Here is a 26,266-nt window from a genome sequence, read left to right as displayed (position 1 = left end):
CCCTCGTTCCCCTCCCCCTCTCTTCCCCCTCCCCCTCCTCCTCCCCCTTCACACCAGGGGGGTTGACTCAGCCTGTCATCCCACCGAGGTCGGAAGTCGGAACTCATTGTCGTCAAATAAATGTAGCCTGTATGTTTCACTCTTTGTCACATGCCGTTGGTCCCATGTCAATCGGATGAAGTTGAAAAATTAACGTTACGAAGGTTCTCTGGGACGTACTGATTCCGAATAATGAAGTTGAAAAATTAACGTTCCGAAATACGCTAATTACGCTAACAGAAGCGCTGGAGGGAGCACTGCGCTCCCTCCCTTAGATTCCCTCCCTCTTCTGCTAGCGCTAATTACGCGTAACACACTAATTTTAAAACCCGAAGTTTTTTTAATTTAAGGTGTGCTGTTGTCAGAAGCGCTAGAAGCGCTGCGCTCCCTCCCTTCGAATCCCTCTCTCTTCTGCTAGCGCTAATTACGCGTAACACACTAATTTTAAAACCCGAAGTTTTTTTAATTTTAAGGTGTGCTGTAGTCAGAAGCGCTAGAAGCGCTGCGCTCCCTCCCTTCGAATCCCTCTCTCTTCTGCTAGTGCTAATTATGCGTAATACGCTAATATTAAAACCCGAAATTTTTTAAATTTTTATGTCTCCGTGACATTCCTGGGACCATCCCGAGTCGAACAGTACTTTCCGCTCGCAAATCCGTCCACGGGTTCTCGAGATCTTAGAGATCACACATAGATCAGGATACAGACACAGAGGCCAACTCTACTTTATATATATAGATATATATATATATATATATATCTATATATATATATATATATATATATATATATATATATATATATATATATATATATATATATATATATATATATATATATATCAATAATTTGTATATATAGTATTGGTATTCTTTTTTGTTGGTGTTTCTTCGACTATTGTGAGTATCCCATTCATATAACTTTTACATGCTATTTAACGGTTTGTGAAACTGATGCAGGTGTTCGCTTCATATATATCAATAGTTCCATCGAGAGGAATGGACATTGAGAATCAATGTCATCTGAGTGCAGCCTGAGAGCCGACTTAAGAAGAAGAAGATCTGCCTGCAACCCTCTTATGGTTAAACTGCCAAAATCAAGACTCTCTGCTCACCTTCACTCCTTCATTCCTCTTTTCTCCCGCCTCTGGAACAAACTCCCTCACTCTCTTCAGTCCCACTCCACCCTCCAGGTCTTTAAAACAGCTGTTCACCACCATCTCTTATCTTGTGATAGTGCAAGGTTCTCAGGCGATGGCCCTAGGTCCCCTACAAGTTCCCCATCCAAAACCTTGATCTTTTCTACCCTCGCTAATTTCACCCCAAATCCACTTTTTTGAAATACCAACTTCTGTCCTGGAAGTCCTTGGTGTCCTTGTGTTTTATACTTCTCCCACCCCCACCCCTTCCCATGCCTCCTCCCCCCAAGCCCTCTCCCTCCCACACATCTCCCTGCTCTCAAATGTTGTGTTTGTGTGCTTCCCCTTCTCTCCCCATCTTGTCTTCCGCTCCCTCTTTTTATCTTGCCAAAACGAAGTTTTTGCAAGATGTATTAGTCAGCTTGTATGTTTGTTTGTTTTTTTGTTTGTGGTTAATCATTTTTTTTTCACGTTTAGATCACTCTGTAGACCACAGTTATTATTGGAAACTCCTGTAACTTCGCATATCAGAGTCCTATAGAGATACCCTTCAGCACACAAAATTTTGAAGGTCAAGGTCAAAGGTCAAGGTCACTTTGTGGTCAATCATGGAGGTCGACGAAACACTAATTTTTTGAGTAACTTTGATCGGATCGTCTCCAAACTTCATGGGAATCTAGTATATGGTCCGGCGCTCAGCTGATTAGTTTTTGGTGGCGATCGGCCTTGACCTTCATGGTTAGCGCTGGAGGTCGAAAATTATTGACCCCAAGGTCAAATTTTGAAATCGTAGGTACCATATCGAGTAATACCTCATATGAATGCCCTTGATGAGTGCTTCCCAGATCTGTAAACAGTTTGACGCTATGACGTCATTTGATGACGTCATGACGAAAAAACGGAATTTTCACATTTTGGCAAGATACGGTTCACCCTGTGGGTGACATATGTTCATTATATATTTTGTTTGTCTGGTTGATTTGTTTGTGAAATAAATGTTAGCTCTTTCACGAGCCTCGATTCAGTATACAAAAAAAATAATAATAATAAGGAAATGATGCTTCACACTAAAGGTCAGAGGAAACAACACTACCGAGTTTCTGGTGTGAAACGGTCAATTTATTTATTTTTCTTTGAACCGGGAATTCATATGCAAGTATAAAAGCAATATCACCTGCAGAGAGTTAAACTGAAGAAATGAAACATCTCTTCCACCAGGATCAGTGATGATAAAATATATTCAAAGTACTCTTTAAAGTCTGCTTAACATCGACGCTTGCTTTAACTGAGATGTGAGGTACATATGTTCTTGGGGCTGTTTTGATGACAGATGTGTCTAGAATGTAGTGTGCAGCCATCTATTATATGCTCAGAACACACGGGAGCCATTTAGCCTTCAAAGAGCTTGATGTCGATGTAATTATAGTGGAGGAGGCGTAGGAATGACAGGGTCAAAATCATTATGGTGTCCACTCGTACAAGCCTTATGATTCGATACCCTTGTCTTGCCTGACATTTGCCAGGCAGGACGTTTAACACTTCCGAAAATCTTTTAACGTAACAAATCCCCACTTACCCTTTGCTTCCGAAGGTGGAATTTCATTCTCAAAAAGTTAGCATTGTAAAACGTAAAGATATTCTGCATTGTAATTGAAGAAGTAATTTTCAGAGACTAAAAAAGTTTGTTGGATTCCAAAACTTTTACACGAATTCAATGAAAATTCCCATTAGAGGCTTACTCGATAGTCCCGTGGCACCAAGACGGCGTTTCTGAAACAAGGATAATAAAACCAGGCCAGCTGGCCAATCCGATGCTAAACCAGCCAGGAAAATACAATTTGGCTGCTTCAGTGGCACAAATGCCTCCTCTTAGGAGCCTTGTCCGCAAATGAATGTGGAAATTCAACCACACACTGATCAAGAGAAACAGGCTCACAACTGTAAGATAAAGCAACATGCATCTTCAGAAAATTAAAGATGGACACTGCCCAACTTTTAATATTTTGTTTTTTTACTGGCGAAGAACCCACCCTTATTGACGGCTTAATTATCCCAAGAATTACTGACTGATTAATTCCCCCAGAATTGGCTATTTTAGTATGACAATTGTAACACCCTAACCCAACCTGAGCGACGCTATACAATACACATCCACATAGAGAGAATCGAGTTGCTCCCCCCAACTTGAATCCCCATGACTGCCTCAAATCTTCCTCTGTACAACCCGAATGCAACCACAAGCTTTTGACTCATTCCATCCAGGGTTTTCTTTGACTCAGCAGTGAACATAAGTCAATGCAACAAACACAAGAAACACTTCTCAAATTATAGTATGATGAAAGGTGTTTTTTGTGGTCGGCAAGCTATCGCCAGCACCCTGTGGCCCAATTCCAAATTCCTGTTTTAACCTACGAGGGAGTATTGCATCAGCGGCCCTGCCATACATCCAGCAAACAATGCTATGTGCAGCACAGTGCTACATTTGAAAAAAGAAGAAGAAGGCATTTTGCATCATGTGGGACAAAGTTGGCCTGCTTATGCCATCCCACATAGGTGTCCCATTTGTAGTATTAATTAATAATCAGCTGTGGTTTTTCACCATGACATGTTTGTGCCTTTGGCTATTGGATAGATGTCATAAGCACCATGAGCCAATGAATAATGGTGCAATGGGGTGGAACTCAGCTGCCTGAGAGTTCAAAGGGCAGGAGTATTTGTAAAATCTGTCAATGTGTGCAGGCAATTTCAAGAGGTATGCACTGTGCAACATGTCGGTCAGTGTATGCATAGAAATAGATTGGATGAAACATCGGCCAGGCATTGCTGTTTGTTTTATTACGAAAATAACGTGACATATATATATATATATATATATATATATATATATATATATTATATTATATATATTTATTATATATAATCCTGAATAAGAAACAGAGATGATCATAATATTCTTTGAAACATATAATAGTTTAAAATTACTTCTCGTGGAGACTGTTTTAACATTGTCATAAAATGAGACAAATTCATGTCAAGCTTCCCAAAAAGATGTCCGGGTAAGCAAATACCTTAAAATGCACAGTTATCACTTTTGCACACTGCAGCAACAGCCCATAAATACCCCCCACACCCCTTCCGCCAACAAAATCCCCTTCAAAAAATAATAATAATGATAAGTCCATCCATCCACCAGACGTTGCAGGTAAAGGTGATGAGAGCCTCACCGAATGAGTTGTTTGTGATCCATGCATTGAGTGGCACAGTAGACAGCTACAGTAGCAGCATTTAAATGGTCTTTGGACTAAATCTCAGGCGTTGCATGCCTCTGTCCTTTGTAATTTCATACAACTTCCTGAAAAAAAACAAGTAACGAGCAGAGGAGTTGGTCAAACCACTGCATTCGCAAAATATTAAAATATAGTATCTTTGGAAGGAAACCACAGTACCACCAAGCCACAGCTTTCTCAAGCGCAGGGCCGGTTTCATCACCCAGCAACCGATTCAAAACGTTCGCCTTGTATGGTGCTGGGCCCGGGATGGTGCATCGTGTCCAGTATTTTTGCACTTTTAGAGTCCACACAATCTCTTCACTTACAGATCCATTTCAACTTTCTAAGTCATCTTTCTCTGGCCAGGAAAGGTGGCCAACCATGAGCAGCAGTTTCGGTCAGCTGCAAGCATTTTAAAACCTATTATTGGCACAGTAAACATAGTTGCTTGCAGTCATTTTGTCCACACCTTGGTTCCAGAGGCTTTACTATTCCACTGTAAAGTATCTACTCCAGAAGCTTCAGTCAATTCGGATCTAGATCGAAGGCAACCTTAGCTATAGCCACGTTGTGCTGCCATTTGGTGCGGATCATGCCTGGCTGTGATTGATTCAGCGGAGTGGGTCCAGCTCTTTCACAAAGTTCCAGTTTAAAAAACGTTGCTCCAGGCACCAGTCTTACGCAATTTCGTTTCTTCGAGGACCGGCATATCCTTCTCGTTGTGTCAGTTTTCTGTAGTACATAAGCTGAAAAGAAAAGAAAAGACAGGTACTATATTTGCAGATGTAAAGTTCATGTACCAAACTCATGTTCATTAATTCAGTGTAAATTACTTTAGCTAATAATTAGTTTCATGGTGGGGCTGATAATGAATCTGTTGGCTATTTCAGCATAGACTTCAGATACCTATAAACTGGGACTTCAATCATTCATCACATGATCATTGTTGCCTCAAAATAGCATTATCTTCATCAGAAACTTCCTTGTGTCCAGTCCTGACTTCCTAGTGCGAACATTACTCACCACATGATTGTCAAACCATGAAATGGCATTTCCACACTTCAGTCGAAAGATTGCATTTACTCGACAGAAGCAGATCCACACGTCTCAATCATGATTCCAGGTTTCTGAGCTTTAAAATTGGGATTACTTAGCATGACCCCCATCTGCTACACACATGCTGTTAACCTTTGAAATGCATCGCCTCAACTCTGCCAGTTAATCGATAGATATGGTCAGGTGATTGCTGATGTGGTGTTTTGGCTTGGCTGGTTGGAGGAGGCCACTGTGTTGTGGTGAAAGGCTACCAATTGCTAAATTGTACCCTGTGGCCCCTGTGCGCCCAGTCGGGCCCTTCATCATTTGGAAAGCCCTATTTTGAGGGTCACCCGCACACAAAGGCCACACATGGCGTCAGATCAGGCCCAGCTCCTGTTACTAATTCTGACCCGACGTGCCATACCATCGCAATGTGCTGCTGGCGTCTCCTGAGCTATAGTGCCAGACAGGAAGTTACATGATGCCTTTTCCAGGACAGAAACAAAAGTTTCCATTGATAAGTTATGTGTGTAATTAGCTCCCAAAAAGTTGCTTATTTTATCTTCACGGCTCCTCTTTTTATTTTGGTTTTGCCTATCTCATGTATTATCCATCCTTATCTAGTCATAAGCCCACATTACTTCCTCAAGCTTTCTTGATGATTCCAGAATGGGTTCAACTAAGCTAAGATGGGTTTTTTTTTTTAACATAAAAAGCAACTTTTCAACCTGCATCTCATTGGCTCATAGATTATGAACAGGGAAAAGGGATGAGGTCAAAATCTTGATTTGGGGGGAAATCACAATCATGCTGTTGGAGTGGCTTACCTTTATCTTCCCCAAAAGTCCTGTCAGACGACTACACAGCCGGCTTAAACCCCCTTAATAATTGCATGCCGCAAAATGCAGTGCCCCCTGCTGGAAGTACACCAGGTGACAATTATAAACGAAGGTATAATTAAAAAATGGATAAACTATAAGGCTGTAGATACGATACAAGCATAAAGGGCCAAATGGGCAATTGCTGCATTCAATTTTCTTCATACACCACACTTAGCAAATCTGATGGGAGGGGAAATCAAAAAAACGCCATATCTCACCAGTGCTACCAAGATAAATAGAAGAATGATGCAAAGTGACGTGGATATGATGGCCATTGTCTTCCAGCCATCGTGATGCTTCAAAGAGTTCTTTAATGGGGGATGGTGTGAGGGGGTTTGATACGTCACTGTGGTTTCCTGAGTGTGTGGTTCCTCTATTATTTGGGAGGTAAGGATGGTAAAAGAAAGGTTATCACATTTTTAAAAAATCATCTGAGGCTGAAAGTAGAACCAAGAAGCAAAGTTTACAACAATTATAATTGGATGGTTAGACAGCGAGCCGACAAACATGGTTGGATAGGATATGATATTTCTTCATTAAGCATGGGGTTGATATGATTGGTTGCAGTGAGTGACAATTTTAAGAACTGCTAGGAATGTTAAGAAATGGAAATAATTTCACATACAGGCAGAAATTTTTTTATTAAGTTGAGGTGACATCTTGGACTTAGGAACACAGCCAAGAAGTGCATTGTTCAAAGATTGTTACAATGTGACGAACGTGGATGGAGACAGTAGGAAGTGTAAGATCACACGTGCGACAACTCAGATGTAACTTTACATGGGACAATACTGTGAACAACTCACCGACACCTCAACTCAATATATAATAGTGCTTCAAGGTTAGCCTTCACTTTTTATTTTAGAAAATTTGGAAGTAAAGCCAGGTTCACGAAATTTACCTTTTTTATCAGTAATCCCCGCTCCATGTGTATTTGTCAGTAATGCCTTAATGTCAGAATGCAGGCATGGATCCAGGAAATTAAATGTGAAGGGGAAGTGACTGAAAAAAAAAAATCAGTATGTCGGCTAATGCTCCGTCATTAATTTGGGAAGGTGTGTGGAGTGGGGGATAGGGGAGAGGCGAAATACATTCTGATACTTAAAATACCAATTTAGTGAAAATGACACCCAAAATGCCACATTACATTTACTTGCAGTAAAAATGCACCGCTGTCACTAAAGACCAATTTAATGATACTGCACCTATTTTGGCTAGGAATAAGAAGCAAATATTTTAAACAGGAATAAAACCAACAATATTTTTTAAAGTTCCCTTTATTCGTGTACCAACAAAATGAAGATCACAAAGTTATTATCGCAGCAAGTGAAAAGTTTCGCAACCAGTCCTGCAGCATCCAAGGACAGTAATTAATTTCTATGATCCTCAAATACATCATAATGTATTTAAATATTACAATCATAATGATAAGTATTACAATTTTACCAATGACATCACTAACATATGCTATTCCCCATGGAGAGTTCTTTACAATGAGCCATGTCTCAAATTTTTTTATGCAGCGCTTTGAGATATAGAGGTGCAAACTTTTTTGGTTTTTCCAAGATGGCGCCCGCACCACGTGATCTATGACATCATAATTATCATTAAAAAAATATTATACAGGTGGAGTTGCATCGATGGTGAAAATTTCCTGTCAATCGTACCAACGATTGCAGAGAAAATCATATTTATTCTGTGCGGACAAACAGACAATCAGACAAACAGACTCAAATGCAATACCCCCTCCTCTGGCGAGGGTAAAAAAAAAACAATGATTTTAAAGATCGTTTTAAAAATCCGGAAGGTTAGTGCTGTTGAGGCAGTCTTATACTCCTTCTACACTACCTAAAGTAACGTGTCCAAGTACTGATAAACAAGAGGTTTCTGTAAGCGGTAGCAAGGCGATTTGTGTTTTGTAATGTTCAAGTGCATAATCCAAGTCAAATAAAAAAAAGATGCTAAAGCTCGTATAAAAAAAAAAGAATACCGGAATTTACCGACGTTGACACAGTGTCGATTACACCAACCTATCTAACATGTTACATTAGTTCTTCGTACCTGTTGTTTTTGTCCTTTAAAATTACCTTAAAAACAGCAAGTTCCTGTTTGGAATGATTTCCAATTTTGTTTGACTGTCAGGCAGACAGAGTAAAAATATGATCTCACTCGTCTGCGATCTCACTCGTCCCGATCTACGATCGGGACAAATTCAGAACCAAAGTACTGTAAACCAGCAAACTTGTCTTCCGATTCATGTTCCGATTCGTGTTCAAAATATAAATTTCGATTTAAATTAAGTTGTTCCTCAATCATAAACTGACGTTTGTGGACGGATGAATGCGCAGACATGAACTAATTGCTTAACGCCGCTTTTCGCTTCGCCTGTGCGGGACAAATAGAACTGCAAGCAGTGCTGTCGGCTTTCAATTCAAGCAGTCCAAATCTTTCACCCACATGGAGCCCCATGCACATGTTTTCTGGTAAAGTGAGCCCAGGAAAAAAATACCGACAGCATCCATTGACAATCCATACATTGTAGCAAGATGTAGACAGAGAGCCATTCAGTGACATTATCCACTTCGCAAAGAGCAATTTTTGGAGGCCATTTTACCTCAGGGTAAAAGGGTCAGTCATTTATATTCATAGAATTGTGAAATCAGAAACCTCCATCGTAGATCCACAAATCACAGTAAAGCCTAACTCATAGGACATGCATTGGTATTATCAGACTTGATGAGAGTCAAACTATGTATAAGGAGGATTTTACCTCAGTGACCATTACAACTCAGGTGTGCCAGCTGTTTTCACAGAAAATGCAAAAAACCTGATAAAACACCTGATCCTTCCCAATTTTGCAACAGTCGAGTCTTAGACAGCCCTATAGACTACTAAAAATTATCAGACATCGAATAACGTTTTTTAAGTGTCCCAAGCCTGAGAAGAGATCTGCCTGTGCCGGATTGAGGGATTGCTTATGGGGTTGGACATTTTAGCTCATAAAACACAAAGTATAAAGCATCCATCAACAACGGTTTATGGGGTATTCAATGATTTTATCCAATTTGATAAAAGTCAGAGTTTGGAGGCAATTATTCTTCAAAGACTGTGGGGCAGCAGGAAAGAATACATAGTGTATGGTTACTTTATTGGGCCCATTCAGCATCACCAGGCCAAAGTACATATAGTAAGCTCCTTATATTATCAAATTCCAGTTTTTGTGATTATGTAACATATTCGACCAATAGCGAGATTCCAGAGTTTTTAGAGCAGAAGCTTCAAATTCACACGTCAATACCGCCTTGGAGTGCTTTCGCTATCTGCCAAATTTTATGGCCATCGGTTTAGCAGTTCTGGAGAAGAACAAAGTTTTATTTTTGACAAAATCCAAGATGGCCACCAATGCAGGACAGAATTTAAAAAACAAACTCCATTACAGTTAATTTCCAAGGCCGTGCTATAAATGTGTGCAGAATTGCATAGCCAGCTTTGACGGTTTTTTTTCCCCTAGTCATTTCACAAAAATCGGTGGAACTAAAATGATGTCACGTCGCCGGGGATTAAGATCCCCAGTGACGGATGGCTGATCGAGCCTTAACTCCGAGGCGTATGAGCCGAAAATATGGCGGTGTTATATCTTTATGGCGCACGAGGGAAACGGAGGTCCCTGGTCTTATTTGAACGGACAGATGCGGCAAGGGTTTTCCGAAACCACGAACAAATAAACGTACAAGACACAAGAAATTGAAAATGCAACAAATAAAGGTTTAATGAAAATAATGCAGGCTATATAAATGAAAGGTGAGGTAAGATCTATAATACCTAGATGAGGATCCTCCATACGGACTCGTATACAGACAAGGGAATGATAAAATAAAATGAAATCCCCCCTTTTTGCCGGTACTCAGCTCTGGTCTCGATGAGGGTTTGCTGCCGTCACAGGTCCCGCGTCCCTTCATGGGAAAACACGCGTTGGCACGAAGTCAGGTCCACAGCCAGCCGCCGGAGGCAACCAGGCAAGAGCTCCTCCTTTGGTCCTTCTCGTTCAGCTGCACCAAGATCCTGAACTTCCAGGAGCTCACACAAACCAGCCGCAGCCGAGAGCCAGAGGTACAAGTGTCCAACCCACATGAGCGCCGGAATGGAGAGAGTGAAGGAAATGCGACCGCCTGCCGCGTAGCCCAGGACAGAGAGAGACAAAATGGTGGTCGCTTCGCTTTTTCTTTTCCCGTCCTGGAATGTTCGACGATGACGTCACACTCTAACCAATCCCCGCTCCCCACAACTTCAGTCCATGGCCATGACCAATCGTTCCTCTTGGGGCGGGGCCTCACGGCCTTTCTTGACGCCCATCGAGAACATTGTGGGTGGGGGGTTTTTTTTTTTGGTATACAAGATCGAGGCTCGTGTAAGAGATAACATTAATCACAAAAGGGTTCCATTACCGATCGGCAAATGTGATGGGTTTCTGTCAGGCTTGTCGGTGTTGTAATGTGCCTGAGTTTGTTTCCTGACAGCCCTCGTCTTCTCGCAGGCCGATTTATTATAACCACAAAGGTTCGATCACAAGAGGTAGGATGGACAGGGGGATTATTCTTACTCCCAAAGCGACATAGCACAAGAGACACCCTCCGTATGGCCACACATCACACTTAATCCGAACATACGTAGCTGACTTATTTACATCAAGATGTTCTTTCACGACATTCGGAGCATAGTAATCTATACAATCTTATCTCGACTAAGGACTGACGGACGGACAACGTGCCATCGCATAAGCTCCCCTGAACTTCGTTCCAGGTGAGCTAAAAACATAATCCCTCCGCAATTTGGTAAACCTACGATATCTTTGGAAGTGTCATATTCACAGTCACCATGCACTCCCTAAGTGTTCCGTTCAGTGTAAAATAACCTAAACAACTGTTAAAAGCACATCAAATATTGAAATTTGGAGCCATAGGCATCATAGGCCTTTTGAAAGCGACGATACGTATCGGCCTCAAGCTTCAAGCCTCTGGTGTCTATTGGCCAGACCAATTTGAATTATCGGAGATATATAACCACGAAGTATTATATATACACATAAACAGTATGCATGTTTTTGCTTCATGTGCATAACGTGGGTTATATTTATTTTCAGGAGCAATTCATCAAGGCAGTGCTCTGTTGCCTATACACTGCTCAAATAAAGAGATGTGTCAGAAGAACGTATTGCATCCTTGGAACAAGATCACCTACGGGGTGGGTACTCTGCTAGTAATAATAATAATAAACCTAACAAGAACAATAGGCTCCATGCCTGTCGGCTCAGCAGCTTAATTATATGATGACTATGTTAAGCATGATGTGCTTGCTATGTGCATTGTCGTTGCCAGTTGTTTCCAGTACCAATTTCAGTGATATGACAGTATTTTATGATCATGTAGAGCAAAAGATAAAGATTAACCTTTAAGCACCATCCTATGGCAGACGAGTACCTTTCCTTAAATCCGATGTTTGAGGCTCATTGAAGAGCAAGAGGACAAAGGTTAACATAACAATGGAGCAGACGAGACAAGTGCATAAGAGACATGCAAAAGTAATGTGAAACAAATCAACATGGTACACATGATTCAATTTTGAGGTCAGTCTGTCTCTCGGCAAGAATTAAAGTTACGTCAACTTGACTATCAGCTCTCATGTAGAACAAAAGTTAATTCATCTTGGCACTCTCAATTCAACAGCATTAACTTTGGAGGGTATGCAGGGTAATCCTCATTCAGGGCCATGAAGCTGCATTGCTCCACATCCAATGCCTCGTTTCCATTGGCCAGTTCGTATCAGTCCCAGTAAAGAGAGGTATTTTAAATTATGTGTATCCATTGGTGCACCTTGAACATCGAGGCCTAATGTTGGCAGTGAATAAATAAACGGGTTTTGTGGATATAGCAAGTTTACTTGAATGGTTGTGGATCAAAAAAAAGGGCAAAAATGGCCGCCGTAATTAGATTCAAAACGATACTACAACCAATGAAATGTTCAGAGGCATACCCTTGTTATGTATATTCATAATATTATTGAAATGTGCTTTTCAAACTTTCTTTTTTAATCTACTTTTCTTCCTAACTCTTCAAGATCTACAAACATGCAAGATGCAAACCTCCCCACTAGACACAGTGGTGGGTCCATATATAAGCTTGGCAGGAGGGTCATCCTTCTGATCTTTATATTTCTTTCCCTCTTACTCGGACTCTGTAGCCGCTGCTGACACAATCAATAATTCGTTTGGGGAAATTGTCACAAGATGATCGAGTAAAACTAAAAACGATGGCAGCATTTGCTCGAGTACCACGATATCATTGTTTACCTGGAGACAGCCATGTTGTTAAGCGGTGCCGAGCGCTCCTTTCCGTTAAAGTGCTCGCTTGAACGTTTTGAATCAAGCAAGCCGCTTGGCGAGCGACAGCTAGCCACTTGCTAACGGAACACACCCCGGGATAAGGTGTTACTGGCATATACATGTACATGCAACAAATATGCTTTGAAATTAAGTCTCCATGCATATTTGTTGACATGATCATTCACACAAATTCTTAAAGAACTTAAAGGTTCCTAATATCAAAAGTCTGCCGAGGACACATCAGCAGGAAAATGCACCCACCGTAAAAGAAACTAATGAAAACTCAAGTGAAATCGTTTGATGAGTTAATGTTGTATTTGTGGACCATGTTAAGGATGTAAAGATACTGCAAAGGATTTTTTTGTCAAAAGTAAAAAACAACAAGCCTAATTATATTAAACTAGCCGAAACCCGTGGAACATCCATGGAAGGGAGGATGTGGTGTATGGATAGTGTACCATTATGGATGGCATAGGGGATTTCCTTGTCCGAGTAAGAGTTAGGAAGAAAATGAGAATGAAGAGTGCGTATATGAACAACGTATTTATTGCAATCTACTTGAATGACAACGCTACGATATACTTTTGAAAATATCACGTACCGTCTCGAAGTCAATGCCATCCTTTTATCTCTTCGTATACAACTCACTGATTTCTACCTTATCGTGAACAGGGTAAAGCCTACTTTGATAATCATGAACGGTGGCAGATGCAGGAGTTGGTGAAACGAAGGGGGGGGGGGGTGTGATCATGACCTACCCTACACCACATGGCCTACGCCATTTGTTGAGATCATGGCCACGACGGAAACACAACAACTGGATAGGTAGGGCCTAGGCCTATGCCTACTTTTCGTCACTCGGCGAAGTACACTTTGTTTTAAGCTTTCAGAAGCTGAAGCCTTGGTATTTATTGCTTTATATGATACTGATGGGCTACTGATCTGTTTCACTTCGTTGTAATCACAGTATATGGAAGAAATTATGGTAAACCCACCTGATGAGGTTAGCGTACACCGCGATCGACGACACCAGCACAAATGCATGCTCAGGATTGTCCACTCAGTGGACGGCTTGCTGTCCCCTTCAACTGTCCAATCAGCGGACGGCTTGCTTCGCCTTCACCCAGCAGACGCCAATAAGATGGCGTCGTATCGGCAGTTAATCAGATGCTTTTGGGCCCCAACGTCAGCTAATTCAGATTTTTCGAGTATGGCTGTACGTGATAAACAAAGAGCGCGGTTCGTAGATCGTAAATCCATTAGTGCCGTGGGCATCAGGTCACTGGGTGCGGCGTAAAAGGGATAACAAAGTCGAGTCCTTACGCTATTATATAGATAAACATCCCCCTATAACATTGGGAAAGGCTTATTGCTGTTGTAGAGTTTGTCTCTACAATTGGTGCACCGAATTTTTAATGGTGCCACAGATTTGCATAGACCCCCAGGAGTACTAAACCATCGTTTATAATTTTTCTTTCTTCCTGCACTTTAAACACTTCAAATTTCCAAACTGTATCAATTTCCGAGCTGTATCTCGGAGCCAGCTGGGACTTTCAGAATTAAATTTTGCATCAAAAATGTGAATAGAAAGTATGTGGGGTTGACCTAATTTTTTTGAGTTTGACTTACTTTTTAAGGTCATGACCTGATTATAGTCATTTTAACATTTTCACCATAACGCGACTAAACTTTGTCCAATCAGAACGAAATTGCCCTCTCTAGATAGGTTCGAGCAATGTGCATTTAAACTTCATTTACATCATACCCCTCCAGGTTAATGTTCAAGGTCTTATACCCATTAGAGTACTAAACCACCATTTAGGATGTTTTCCCTTTTTTCTACCAATGTCCAAAGATTTTCAGAATGGAATTTTGCATCAATAATGGGAGTAATATGTGGGGACATAATGTATTTGACCTTGACCTAATTTTAAGGTCATGACCCAATTTTCGATATTGTAACATTTTTCACCATAACTCGACTAAGGGTCTTCCAACTGGAACTAAATTGTCCTCTCTAGATAACCTAGAAGACATCACATTTATGCTTAATTTACATCATACCGTTCCGAGTTGAAGGTTAAGGTCAAATGGTGCTCTGAAAAAATTAACATGTTTTTGTCATTGCTCAATTTTGCCAATGCGGAATCTCAAAGACCGCTTGGCCTTCCAATATGTTCTTGCATCATAATAGTGTACCTGCACTGAAGTTGTACACCTGAGATTTGATTAGTGTCCTTGACGTACCTTTTTCGGATTGTGACCTAATTAACAAAAAACACATTTTTATTTATCATAACTTGCATAATTTTCCTCAGATTTTCATGATATTAGTTTAATGGATAGACTGTATAAGGGGACACATTTTCTTAATCTACACTCTATCCCTAAATGTTGAAGGTCAAAGTCATATGGTGGTCCAAACAAAATATGGCCATCATTGGATTGCGGTCCAAGGGTAAGTTGAGGGCGATCGCCAAGGGTAAGAGGGTAAGCTTCACCGGTCGAGGGAGGCTTACCCTTGGCGATCACAGATATTTAGATTAATTTACAGGTGTAGGTATCTGTTAGCAGCAGTCCCATTTATCTCCTCATTAAGCTAAAAACTAATGCTTTTACAATACTGATTGTTTGCTTGGTGTTTGTAGGGTGAATAACTCAAGATTAATATTCCTTGCTTACAGCAGAAACCTTTAAATTATTTAAGAATTAGTATGAATAATCATGTCAACAAATGTGCATGGAAACCTCATTTCAATGCATATTTGTTGTATCTATTTGTCTGCAACACCTTATCCTCATTATCGTGTGATTCGGTGGTGTAATGATTTGAGCGTTCACTCTGCGTCTGGGAGGTCGGTAGTTTGAACCTTCACTGAGTCATACCAAAGACTTTAAAATAGTACATGATGCTTCTTTACTTGATGCTTAGCATTTACAAATGATAGAGCATGGACAAACCACTCCTACGTTGAAGTTGTTCATTGTAAGGGAACATATATTAATGTCATGCATTCAGATTTGGGCTGATGGAAATGCAGCCTTACACAGTGGGAGAATAAACCAAAAAATAAGAGTAGCGGTAAGGAAGTGGGGGGGAGGAGGGGAGAGGGCTGAAAGGTGATAGCTCTAGCAGTAGTTGATACCATCATCATGGCCATCAAAAATAAAAATAAGAGGATGCAATGGAGTTGCAAAAGACTCCCATTTACTACGGAGCTGCAAAAGGCAAATCCAAAATTATCACATTTCGTAAATCGTTGTACACAAAAAGCAACAAATTGTACTTTAATTCTATCTTTGGTACCAGGGTTGTCAATTCAAGTGAACAGAAAGTATATTTGGGTCTACAAGGCTGCGACCGTGTTCATTGGATGTTAGCATGCACTGCAGAGTTTTCCAGATTTAATTTAAAGACGTTTGCACTCTTGTGACACATCATAGAAAACAAGGGCTTTGCTCACATGTAGCAATGACAATTAATGTCTGTATTATGTGCATGTATTTTAGCACACAGCCAACATAGCTATGCAGCCAAAAGGCTCTAAGCAACAGCTAGCAATGACGTTTACCAAATAAATTCAATGGTGTATGGCCATTGACATCATCAGAAACATCTCCAGAATGCTAACTCAAAAAAGTTTGGTAATGGTAGGCATCACCGGCCAGCTTTCTCAAATTCCTACTGAGTTTGTCCAGCCATTCCAGTGAGCGGATATGTTGCAAGTTTCAGCACGAGTCTGTTTCTGGACACGAGGCATTAGTGGCATGCAAGTCAGTGAGAGTAGCAGGAGTATTATGCCCAAATGATTGTCTCTCCAAAATATTTTTCAAAACGAAAGGCAAATTGTTGGATCCTGAATTATTAGTTAATTCAAGAATCGGAGTCTTTTATGGAATAACTCTCTCTAACCAACTGAAGGCCCTGAAGATTTAATCCTCGTTCTATCTAAAGTCGATCACCTCGTTTTATAGAAACACTCTGCAGTGAAATGGTGTTATGCTGAAACCACTTACCATTGGTTGGGAGTGTAGAGGGTTTGGTTGTCCCATACTTGGACTTTGGACTCGTCGTAAACTCAAGGAAGCAAAGGCATTTGTTTTGTGGAGAAGGTATATTCAAAGACATATTCAGCATTATGCTGTGCAAGTCCCCAAAAAAGTTTTGGTGTAAGCTGGGCTGGAACCGCAAGCAAAAATTTTGAGCCTGAAAGCAATAATATCAATAGTGATTAATACAGTGACAACCATCACATCGTTGCTCAACATTTATGTTTGAGTCACCAAAGTTGCCAAAGTGATGTTACATAATCAAAAAGTTTGGAAGCCAAGAAAAAGGTTAGCCGTTGATACAATGTACACCATACAACTGCAGCAGACAAATAGTTCTGAAAACAAAGATCCGATGCATGCTTTCCAGACGATGACAAATCGGCAGTGACTACATTCTCACTGTTGTTGGGTGTCAGGGCTATCGAGTCAATACTGCATGCAGAGATCATGTTGTGTGGAATAGGAAAAAATAATTCAACATGGAACAATGAAAGGATTATCTGGAGAGCAATTATGAATGAGGTCAGAATAATGATGGAGTAGGCGATGTTATCGTCAATATCACATGAGCTACATGGGGTTGAATATTCACGTGTGTACGCACCAAAGATTCCATGCTGATGCGCGAGGAAAAGTCTTGCACAATCCTCTTCATCATAGAGATGTTAGCCTTAATAAAACTTTCGTTCTTCATCTTCTCATCAAAATTTTTAATAACCTCCAGTGCTTTCTCCAGGAAATTCCGCACATCTTCTTTATTGCACTGTAAAAGCAGGTCTCAGTGAGGAATATTTCACTAGCTTTGACCTCAACGAATGAAATTGCAATTGTTTAGTGAATAATAGAGCCTTACCATTTTTGTTTTATTCCATGAGTGAATCTCATAATCTGTGGGTAGATTATTAGCCTGCAATGAAAATTAGAATGATATTAAATGTAACTTGTGTAGCAAAGACTGAACATTTTTTTTAAACCTCTAAGTAACTCTTCTGGACACAAACTTTTGCCTCGAGATTTCCTTTTTATGCGAAAGGTGAAAGATTATTTTCCACTAACACGGGTGAGAACAAGAAGTCTTTATGGCCTCTCTTGCTTCAGCTCAAAAACCATGTTGTGACGAGCCAACAGCGCTGTCTGTCTGGCTGCAGTATAATAGAATCATTTTCAGAGAACTCAACATTAACTGCAGAATATCTTCCAAACATTGACCTTTGTCTTTGAGTCACAGGGCAAAGCATCACTAGACATATATGTTACACATATATACACATTCAGTGATCTACAAGTACTGCGTTAAACAGTAATGCAAAAAAATTATTTCGAAAACAGCCTGAATCAACTGTTTTATTTTTTTCTTTTTTAGGCTAGCTGAATAAATATGGCTAACGGAGGTCAAGGGTGTGACCACTGAACCATTGAGAAGTATATGTCTTTTAAAATTGATTTACAAACAAGAAAATGTGTCTTGAGTGTTTCACCTGTTCTCACAATAATAAAATGAAACACCTCTGAGGTCAGGGACAATGAAATGAAAAGAAAATAAACGTTTAAAAGATATGGGTCAGGCATCAGGCATCTGTCATGGGTGGTATACCAGTAGTGCTAAAGTAATGATATGGTTGCATGACTTCCAGGACAGTCATCTGCCGGTGGGTAAGAGTCGAACAGGTCCTTGCATCTGCCGGTTTAATTTGGCATGAATTGGCGTTTTTAACACATGACCATGCAAATCTGCCTGACGAGATTGGCCAAGCGAGCCCACCAAGCGATTCACTTGAAAAGAGCTTCACCATGATCCCAATCTGCCCATCTAACGTTTTAATTTGCCAATTTACTATGCACTATGGAGCCTGCTGCTGATGACCACACACAAGTTCTCATTAACAGGAAAAGGTTTAATACAATAAAAGGGGTGGGAGAAGAAGAATAAGCAGAGCATACCCATGAAGCAATGATCATAGACTATAACAAATTACTAAATAATAAATAACCCATCACATACTTGCAATTTCGACGGACTTAAACAAATAACTTATTGCGTCTACTGGCGGAGGTAAAGCAGATGGGGGTGAAGATACTCGCAGAATAGACGAGACAGAGAGAGGGAGAAAGAGTGAAACTTGTTCCGCACAAAGCTCATGCATGCGGTGTGAGTCATGTGTGCCTCCTCCTTCACACTCACCATGCACCAGAACCTGTGCCATAAGCCATATTGCGATCCAAGGTGCAGCACACAAGAAACATGAAGCGGAGCAAACAAACAATCCCAGAAGCCAGAGCAAAGCAGAAACCAACCAGGATCTAGAACAAGTGGCTTTTATCAAGTCCAGCGGGACAGATGGGGCTGCCCGTGGCACGTGCCTATTGGCTGACGCAGCCTGCCAGATGAAGATCGATGGCCTGCACTGATCGGCAAGGAGGGAGGGGGGGATGGAGGGAGCCTGCCATGGAAATTCCACAACATGGGTGGTCCGTTGGCCTTGAGCATGCCAGATGTCCATTAAGTTGGTGTCTCTTGGATGGCTCGTATCCTTATGCTAACCCCACGATTGTGGTCGGGGGCTGTGCCAATTGGCTGCAAACTTTGGGATAAAGACCATGTAAGGATAGATTGCGATGGGGAGGTTCAATAATACAATGAGGTGTGAAAGGCGGGGAGTAGATACAGACACTTTAGGCGGGGACTACGTCTTTCTAGACACGTGCCCGACACCTTTTATTAATCACAGACATTACATTATTAATTATTCTGTTTATGTACAATACACATGTATAATTTTGATTTACACATGTCCACGTATATAATAATCTACAGTGCCTTCATAAAGTATTCACACCCCTTGACTTTTTCACATTTTTTTGTGTTACTGCCTGAATTTAAAATGGATTATATTGAGATTTTTGTCACCAATCTACACATAATATCCCACAATGGCAATGGAACTTTCTTTTTCGAAATTTTTACAAAATCATTATAAATGAATACAGAAATATCTAATTTTTCACAATTATTCAACCTCCTGAGTCAATATTTCGTAGCAGCACCTTTGGCAGCGAATACAGCTTTGAGTCTTCTTGAGTATGTCTGTATCAGCTTTGCACATCTGGATTTGGGGAGTTTCTCCCATTCTTCCTTTTACATTTGCTCACGCTCTGTCAAATTGGATGGGGAACGTCAGTGAACAGCAATCTTCAAGTCTTTCAACAGATTCTTAGTGGGATTCAAGTTTGGGCTTTGGCTGGGCCACTCAAGGACTTTTGCATTCTTGTTCTAAAGCCATTCCAGTGTTGCTTTGGCTGTATACTTGCGGTCATTGTGCTGTTGGAACATAAATCTACGCGCAAAGCGCTACGTCTGGCAGAAACCGAGCACAGCTCATCACCCATCTATCACCATAGCGACTATGAATCATGTTTGTGGCAGCATCATGCTATGGTATGCTTTTCAGCAGCAGGGACGGGGAGACTTGTAAGTATAGACGGAACAATGAATGGAGACAAATACAGGCAAATCCTTGATGAGAACCTGCTTCAGAGTGAAAAAGACGTAAGACTGTGGCAAAGATTTACATTCCAACAGGACAATGACCCCAAGCATACAGCCAAAGCAACACTGGAATGGCTTCAGACCAAGAACATGAAAGTCCTTCAGTAGTCCAACAAAATCCCAGACTTGAATCCCATTGAGAATCTGGAAAGACTTGAAGATTGCTGTTCACCGACACTCCCCATCCAACTTGACAGAGCTTGAGAAAATCTGCAAGGAAATGGGAGAAACTCCCCAAATCCAGATGTGCAAAGCTGATACAGACATACCCAAGAAGACTCGAAGTTGTAATCGCTGCCAAAAGTGCTTCTACAAAGAATGAATACTTAGGTAAATTTGATATTTCTGCTTTTCAACTTCAATAGCAAAATTTAAATTTATAAAAACATGTTTTCTCTTTGTCATTACAGGGTATTTTGTGTAGATGTAACAATTTTTTTACATTTCATGCATTTTAAAGTCAGGCTGTAACAACAAATTGTGAAAAAGTGAACCATAGGGTGTGAATACTTTGAGGGCACTGTATGTACATGTATATATATATATATATAACACTGTGTTCAAAAAGTATCCGACCTTTCTTTTTCGTGCATAAAAAAAAAGAAGCTAGGGAGGCGTTGATTGGTGCATGTATGTAGGCGATCCTAATGCGCACGCGTGAATTTTTTCCCACCTGCAGAAGCTGTCATTCGACGGCAGACCGCCGATGAGTGAGGACATGTAAGTGAGCGCCGTCGGATTTTCGTTTGTGACAAAATGACGGAAAAACTTGAACAACGCTACTGCATCAAATTTTGTGTAAAGCTTGGCGATTCCCAAGTGGAAACAATCCGCAAGATTCAACACCGTTCATTCCATTATGAAGGAGGATTTGGGCTTCAGGAGAATCTCAGCGAAGTTCATACCAAAGCTGCTCACGATTGAAGCAGAAGCAACTCCGTTTGGAGATCGCACAGGACATGCTGGAGACTGTGAACAGCGATCCCAGCTTCCTCAACACAGTGATCACTGGCGATGAGTCCTGGGTTTATGGGTACGACCCAGAAACCAAGTTGCAGTCATCACAATGGAAGCATCCAACATCCCCGAGGCCAAAAAAACACAAAATTTGATGCAGTAGCATTGTTCAAGTTTTTCCGTCATTTTGTCAAAAACGAAAATCCGACGGCGCTCACTTACATGTCCTCACTCATCGGCGGTCTGCCGTCCAATGACAGCTTCTGCAGGTGGGAAAAAATTCACGCGTGCGCATTAGGATCGCCTACATACGTGCACCAATCAACGCCTCCCTAGCTTCTTTTTTTTTTACGCACGAAAAATAAAGGTCGGATACTTTTTGAACACACTACGTATATATATGTATATGTATATGTATATGTATATGTATGTATATATATATATATATATATATATATATATATATATATATATATATGTATATATATATATATATATATATATATATATATATGTATATATATATATATATATGTGTATATATATATATATATATATATATATATATATAGGTATATATATATATATATATATATATATATATATATATATATATATATATATGCACATACACATACACATACATACACATACAAGGAAACTTAAAAAGTACTCGTATAGCCTATGAAAGTAGGTGGTGGTCGAATGAGTCTAATGAGCAGTGTAATGGTAGTCAGGTAGTCTAATGAGCAGTGGATTTTACAGATATTGATATAATTGACTGAGATGGTCCTTTCATTAGCTCCCCCATGAAGGGGGACAGAGGTTAGTTTTCACCCATGTTTTTTGTCTGTCTGTTTGTCTCTTAGCAGGATATCTCAAAAGGTTATGGACGGATTCGGATGAAACCTGGTGGCCATGTTGGGTTTCTGACAAAGACAAATTCATGAGATTTGGGTGAAGATCCGGATCTGGATGCTCTCATTTTTAAAGTGATTCTTCAACATCGAGAGATAGGGTCAAAAAACGATATATAGCACGATAATTCAAGCTCTAATAAACTTGGTGGATGAGTTGGGTAGGTGACAAGAACAAGTTGATTAGATTTTGGGTGAGGTCCAGATGTAGTTGTGGATTCTATAATTTTGAAAGCATTGTCACCATTGAGAGATGGGGCCACAGCAGAATATGTCAAAATATTGTGAACAGATTCGGACAAAACTTTGTGAAGTAGTTGGGTATGTGACAATAACAAGTTGGTAAGATTTTGGTCAAGATACAGCCTATCAGTGGGATACAAAAGGTAAACTGTTGAGCCTGGCGGAGACAAGAGCACTACCGAGTGCCGTTCTAGTTCATGTATGGTTGTGCACTGTTAATTTTTCAAATTGGGGTTTCATTGGGGCCCCAAATTGGGGCTGCTGTGATAATTGGTGGATCTAAATTTAAAGACAGCCGCACTACACAATATCAACTTTCGGAAATGTTTCGTGTCAATGGTATAAGCTACGTTGTAAAGTATACAAGAGATGTGAGGCTTGTGTCGGCATGTGTTGGGGGATAAGGTGAGCATTGAGCAATGAATTTTATCAACTAAAAGCTGATAAGCGTGTGTGTATCCACCACGGTAAATGAGAGCAAAGGCCAATGTTGTCACCTTTTATTCTGATGGATAGGCAAACACTCGAAAGGTGAGTTGCAACTTGTTTCTCCACGTTCTTCTTCTTTATTCTTCTTTCTTTAACGGCCATAATTATTCTCACGTTATTGTCGGGTTTGGTTGGTGGAAGTTCTCGGCCCAAGTCTTTCACAAACTGGCAAGCATGACCTGACGTTCGACAAAGCAGTTAGGGCAGGAGTTTTGAATTTGAGTATGGTGCCGGCGACAGCTCACATACCCTTCGCGAAGGACACCGTGGGATCTTTAGCATCCACCAACTAATGCTGGCAGACGGGAAACCAGTTTAACATCCATCCAATGGACAGCACACGCACAGTGATGAATCACCCTGCCTTGTAACACTGGGAAAGCTGTTTATAGCTGGGCCGAGATTCAAACCTGGACGAGACAGCTTAAAGATTCGTGTACTCATTTCACCATGTTGGTGTATTTTAATTTATCTTATAATCTCAACTTGTCAACTCGTATAAACCATACTTTTAAACTCGTTTTATTAGTTGTGTTGAGGTGGAGAATTAATTTTAACTTGACATAATCTAGACATCACAAAAGATAAAACATCCAGCGTATTTAATTGTACGGAATCGCACTGGATTTGTAGGGCCTACTCCTCTGAAGCTTGACTTTGATCACTCATTTCTGAGGCCTCATTGGTGTCCTTACAACTTGCTCTTTTACAATGGGCTATTGCTTCCCTTTCCAATCTTGATTTGTGTCGGTTTTATACCAATAATTCATTACTATTGTCAGGTGAACAATGCCATATTGATAAACAACGCAAGGCCTCATGGGACCTTGATTAACTGTTAGCCATGATGTTGAGGTGCATGTTTTGTGGTTGAAGTAAATTTTGCTGACTTTGTATGGAAAATGATGGTCATTTTTCGCTATATTGCTCGATTTAGCCAAATCACCTTCCTGGGAGATGTTGCACAATATTTTGTGAGTTTATATGATAAACAGCAATATACTGGCATATTTCACAGTGGTTTGCAAAATGTAATATTGTTCTTTGCACGGAGTCTAATTTGATATTACACACATGCAATATGCATGCATTTTCTACTTTTATATCTACATCCTACACCTCTCTAAAAATTTTTATATGTACATATGCTGCACCTGATTAGTATGTGCAGACAGGCACAGCATGTATAAAACATGCTTGGTTCATGCATGGTACTCCCAGTCGCTGCATGCTGAACACTGATTTCAAACAAGATCAAACAAGAACACAAGGACTCTTCCTTGACAATTACATAACTAAAAATATTGTTCCCCTTTATTTTCACGTGGCCAAGTTATTCCTGTTACAGTTGACGGTGACAAACTTTTTTTAACTATGAATTTATCATAGCTGCATTATAATTTGACACTATTCCACTTGTTTATTTCCAGCCATTATCCTTATATTCACTAGCTGCTGGATTTACGTCCATAGTTATTGTTTAAGGTGAAATGATATGGGGTAAACTGACCCCCCCCCCCCCCCACCCTCCCCAAAAAATTAATAACAGTACTTACTTACTGTGACAGATAGTATTTTTTTAGGATAAGCATCTGTTTAGGTCCACCTGGTGCCAGAATAAAGCTGACTACATGTACATTTACATTTTGGTTTATTCAATATTCCCATCTCAATTGGGGTTTCAGCGAGTGTTAGTACATTGGAGAAGTTACACATTCCGTGAGGGAAAGGGGAGGAGGGGGGAGGGAGAATGGCACAAACATAGCCTGACAATGAGACTTCCAGTCCTTCCATCTGCACTTGTATCAAATGGTATCTTATCAAAATGTGGGGGAAATAGGTCTTTCGGCTGTACTGCTACTTTGGAGGGGGTACAAATGAACTAGTATGAGTATGTTAGGTTTGCGTGGCCCATGTGTTTATGTAGGATAAAGCATTTTCTGCAACCAGGGAGCCATTAGAGTGAAGTTGCGCATCTGCATAGTTGACATTGGCATTAGATAGGTAAGTGGAATTGGTACGTGTTCTCTCTGTATAAACAGACAACGTACCCAGACAAGGTAGGAGAGGGGCGCATCTGGATGTGTCTTCATTCATGTTTGGGCTGATTAAACCTCCCTCATGACTTGCTCTGAAGATTCACTTTGTTCACTCATGTCTGAGGCCTCATAGGTGTCCTTACAACTTGCTCTTTTACATTGGACTATTGGCTCCTTTTCCAATTTTGATTTGTGTTGGTTTTTGAGCTATAATTCATTACCATTGGCAGGTGAACAATGCCATATTGATAAACACAGGTTATACTCCTTAATACAAAGCATTTGGTGGTGCTAGATATCACAAGGACCCCCGAGGGTGCGTTGCCGGTGGCGTCACATCATTGGTTCAGGCGCTGGTGACAACACTTGGTTGACATGATGTTGCTACTGTGACGACGGCATGCCACGTCATTGGCAGGTGCCGAGGCATGAGCAAAGCACATTTCAAAGTTCTGTGTGTGGCTGCAGGGGATGTGCTAAATGGCCGCAGAGTCATTTGCTCTCTCTGCTCTTCCCTCGTTTTTGCTCTTTCCATCCGCTGTTCTCAACCCACTCTTTTCTCCTGTACTTTGCAACTCTCCTCACTCTCTCTTGCAAGCCGATATAAAGAGGTGGCAAATAAACAGGGGGCTAATCGAGTTGGTCCAAGCCGGGGACGCTAACGCTTTTTCTGGAGCAGAGAAAGCCAGGGATCTTTATGCTTGCCATCAGTGCAGAGCAAGCCCACCTTTGCGGATGCCGGAGAGCTGATCTGTGCCACCCTGCAGTCCTTCCCTGTGCCTCATTTTGGAGACCTGCCTTACCAGATACATCAAGATCTTGCCTGGTTTCTCCCCTTTGTGCATAAGTTGAAGAGTGCATGTGGCACTACATGTGCGATATTATGTGTGATGAAACTGAACTGAAACCGAAAGCTGAAACTGAACAAATAAAAAAAGGTTATATACAAGAAACCGATCCGATCAAGGGAGCCATTTCATGATATATGAATCCGATCAAGTCGAAACCGATCAAGTCGAATGCTGTTGGTAATTTAGACCATCGGTCTCACCGCAGAGCAGTGTCTGGAATGGGTCTGTTGTTCAGAATGGACACTGGGAAAGCATCAGAACTCCTGCACGCATTCATGCCACAGAGAGCAGCACCATCTAGGAGTACTATTAGGGATTGTGCACTCTGAGTGCATGCTCCAGAATGAGTGGCAGGAACCAGAATGGAAAATGGAGTTTACACCTCCTTGACATGTCATTCCTTCGAGCTACCTGTCTGGAACAATATA

The 26,266-nt window shown here is 40.8% G+C and overlaps 1 protein-coding gene across 4 annotated transcripts in view; it reads right to left on the bottom strand.

Moving 5' to 3' along the window:
• Positions 1 to 26,266, bottom strand: part of LOC137423284 (uncharacterized) — a 72,254-nt gene that overhangs the window by 36,700 nt on the left and 9,288 nt on the right. For 3 of the 4 annotated variants that reach the window (XM_068110245.2, XM_068110246.2, XM_078774382.1), the window contains 5 exons: positions 17,649 to 17,702; positions 17,400 to 17,558; positions 16,760 to 16,949; positions 6,582 to 6,736; positions 4,102 to 5,190 (listed from right to left, as the gene is read on the bottom strand). In XM_068110245.2, coding sequence (XP_067966346.2) covers positions 5,122 to 5,190; positions 6,582 to 6,736; positions 16,760 to 16,949; positions 17,400 to 17,558; positions 17,649 to 17,702 — 627 coding nt within the window. In that variant the 3' untranslated portion in view covers positions 4,102 to 5,121. Of the gene's footprint in view, positions 1 to 4,101; positions 5,191 to 6,581; positions 6,737 to 16,759; positions 16,950 to 17,399; positions 17,559 to 17,648; positions 17,703 to 26,266 lie in introns of those variants that run through there. The other variant, XM_068110247.2, reaches the window with a different exon arrangement.

This window comes from Myxine glutinosa, chromosome 3 (genome assembly GCF_964187855.1).
Source record: "Myxine glutinosa chromosome 3, kmMyxGlut1.1, whole genome shotgun sequence".
Classification (NCBI taxonomy): Eukaryota; Metazoa; Chordata; class Myxini; order Myxiniformes; family Myxinidae; genus Myxine; species Myxine glutinosa.
The sequence above is the reverse complement of the archived record's forward strand: the minus strand, read 5'-3'. Positions and strand labels throughout refer to the sequence as shown.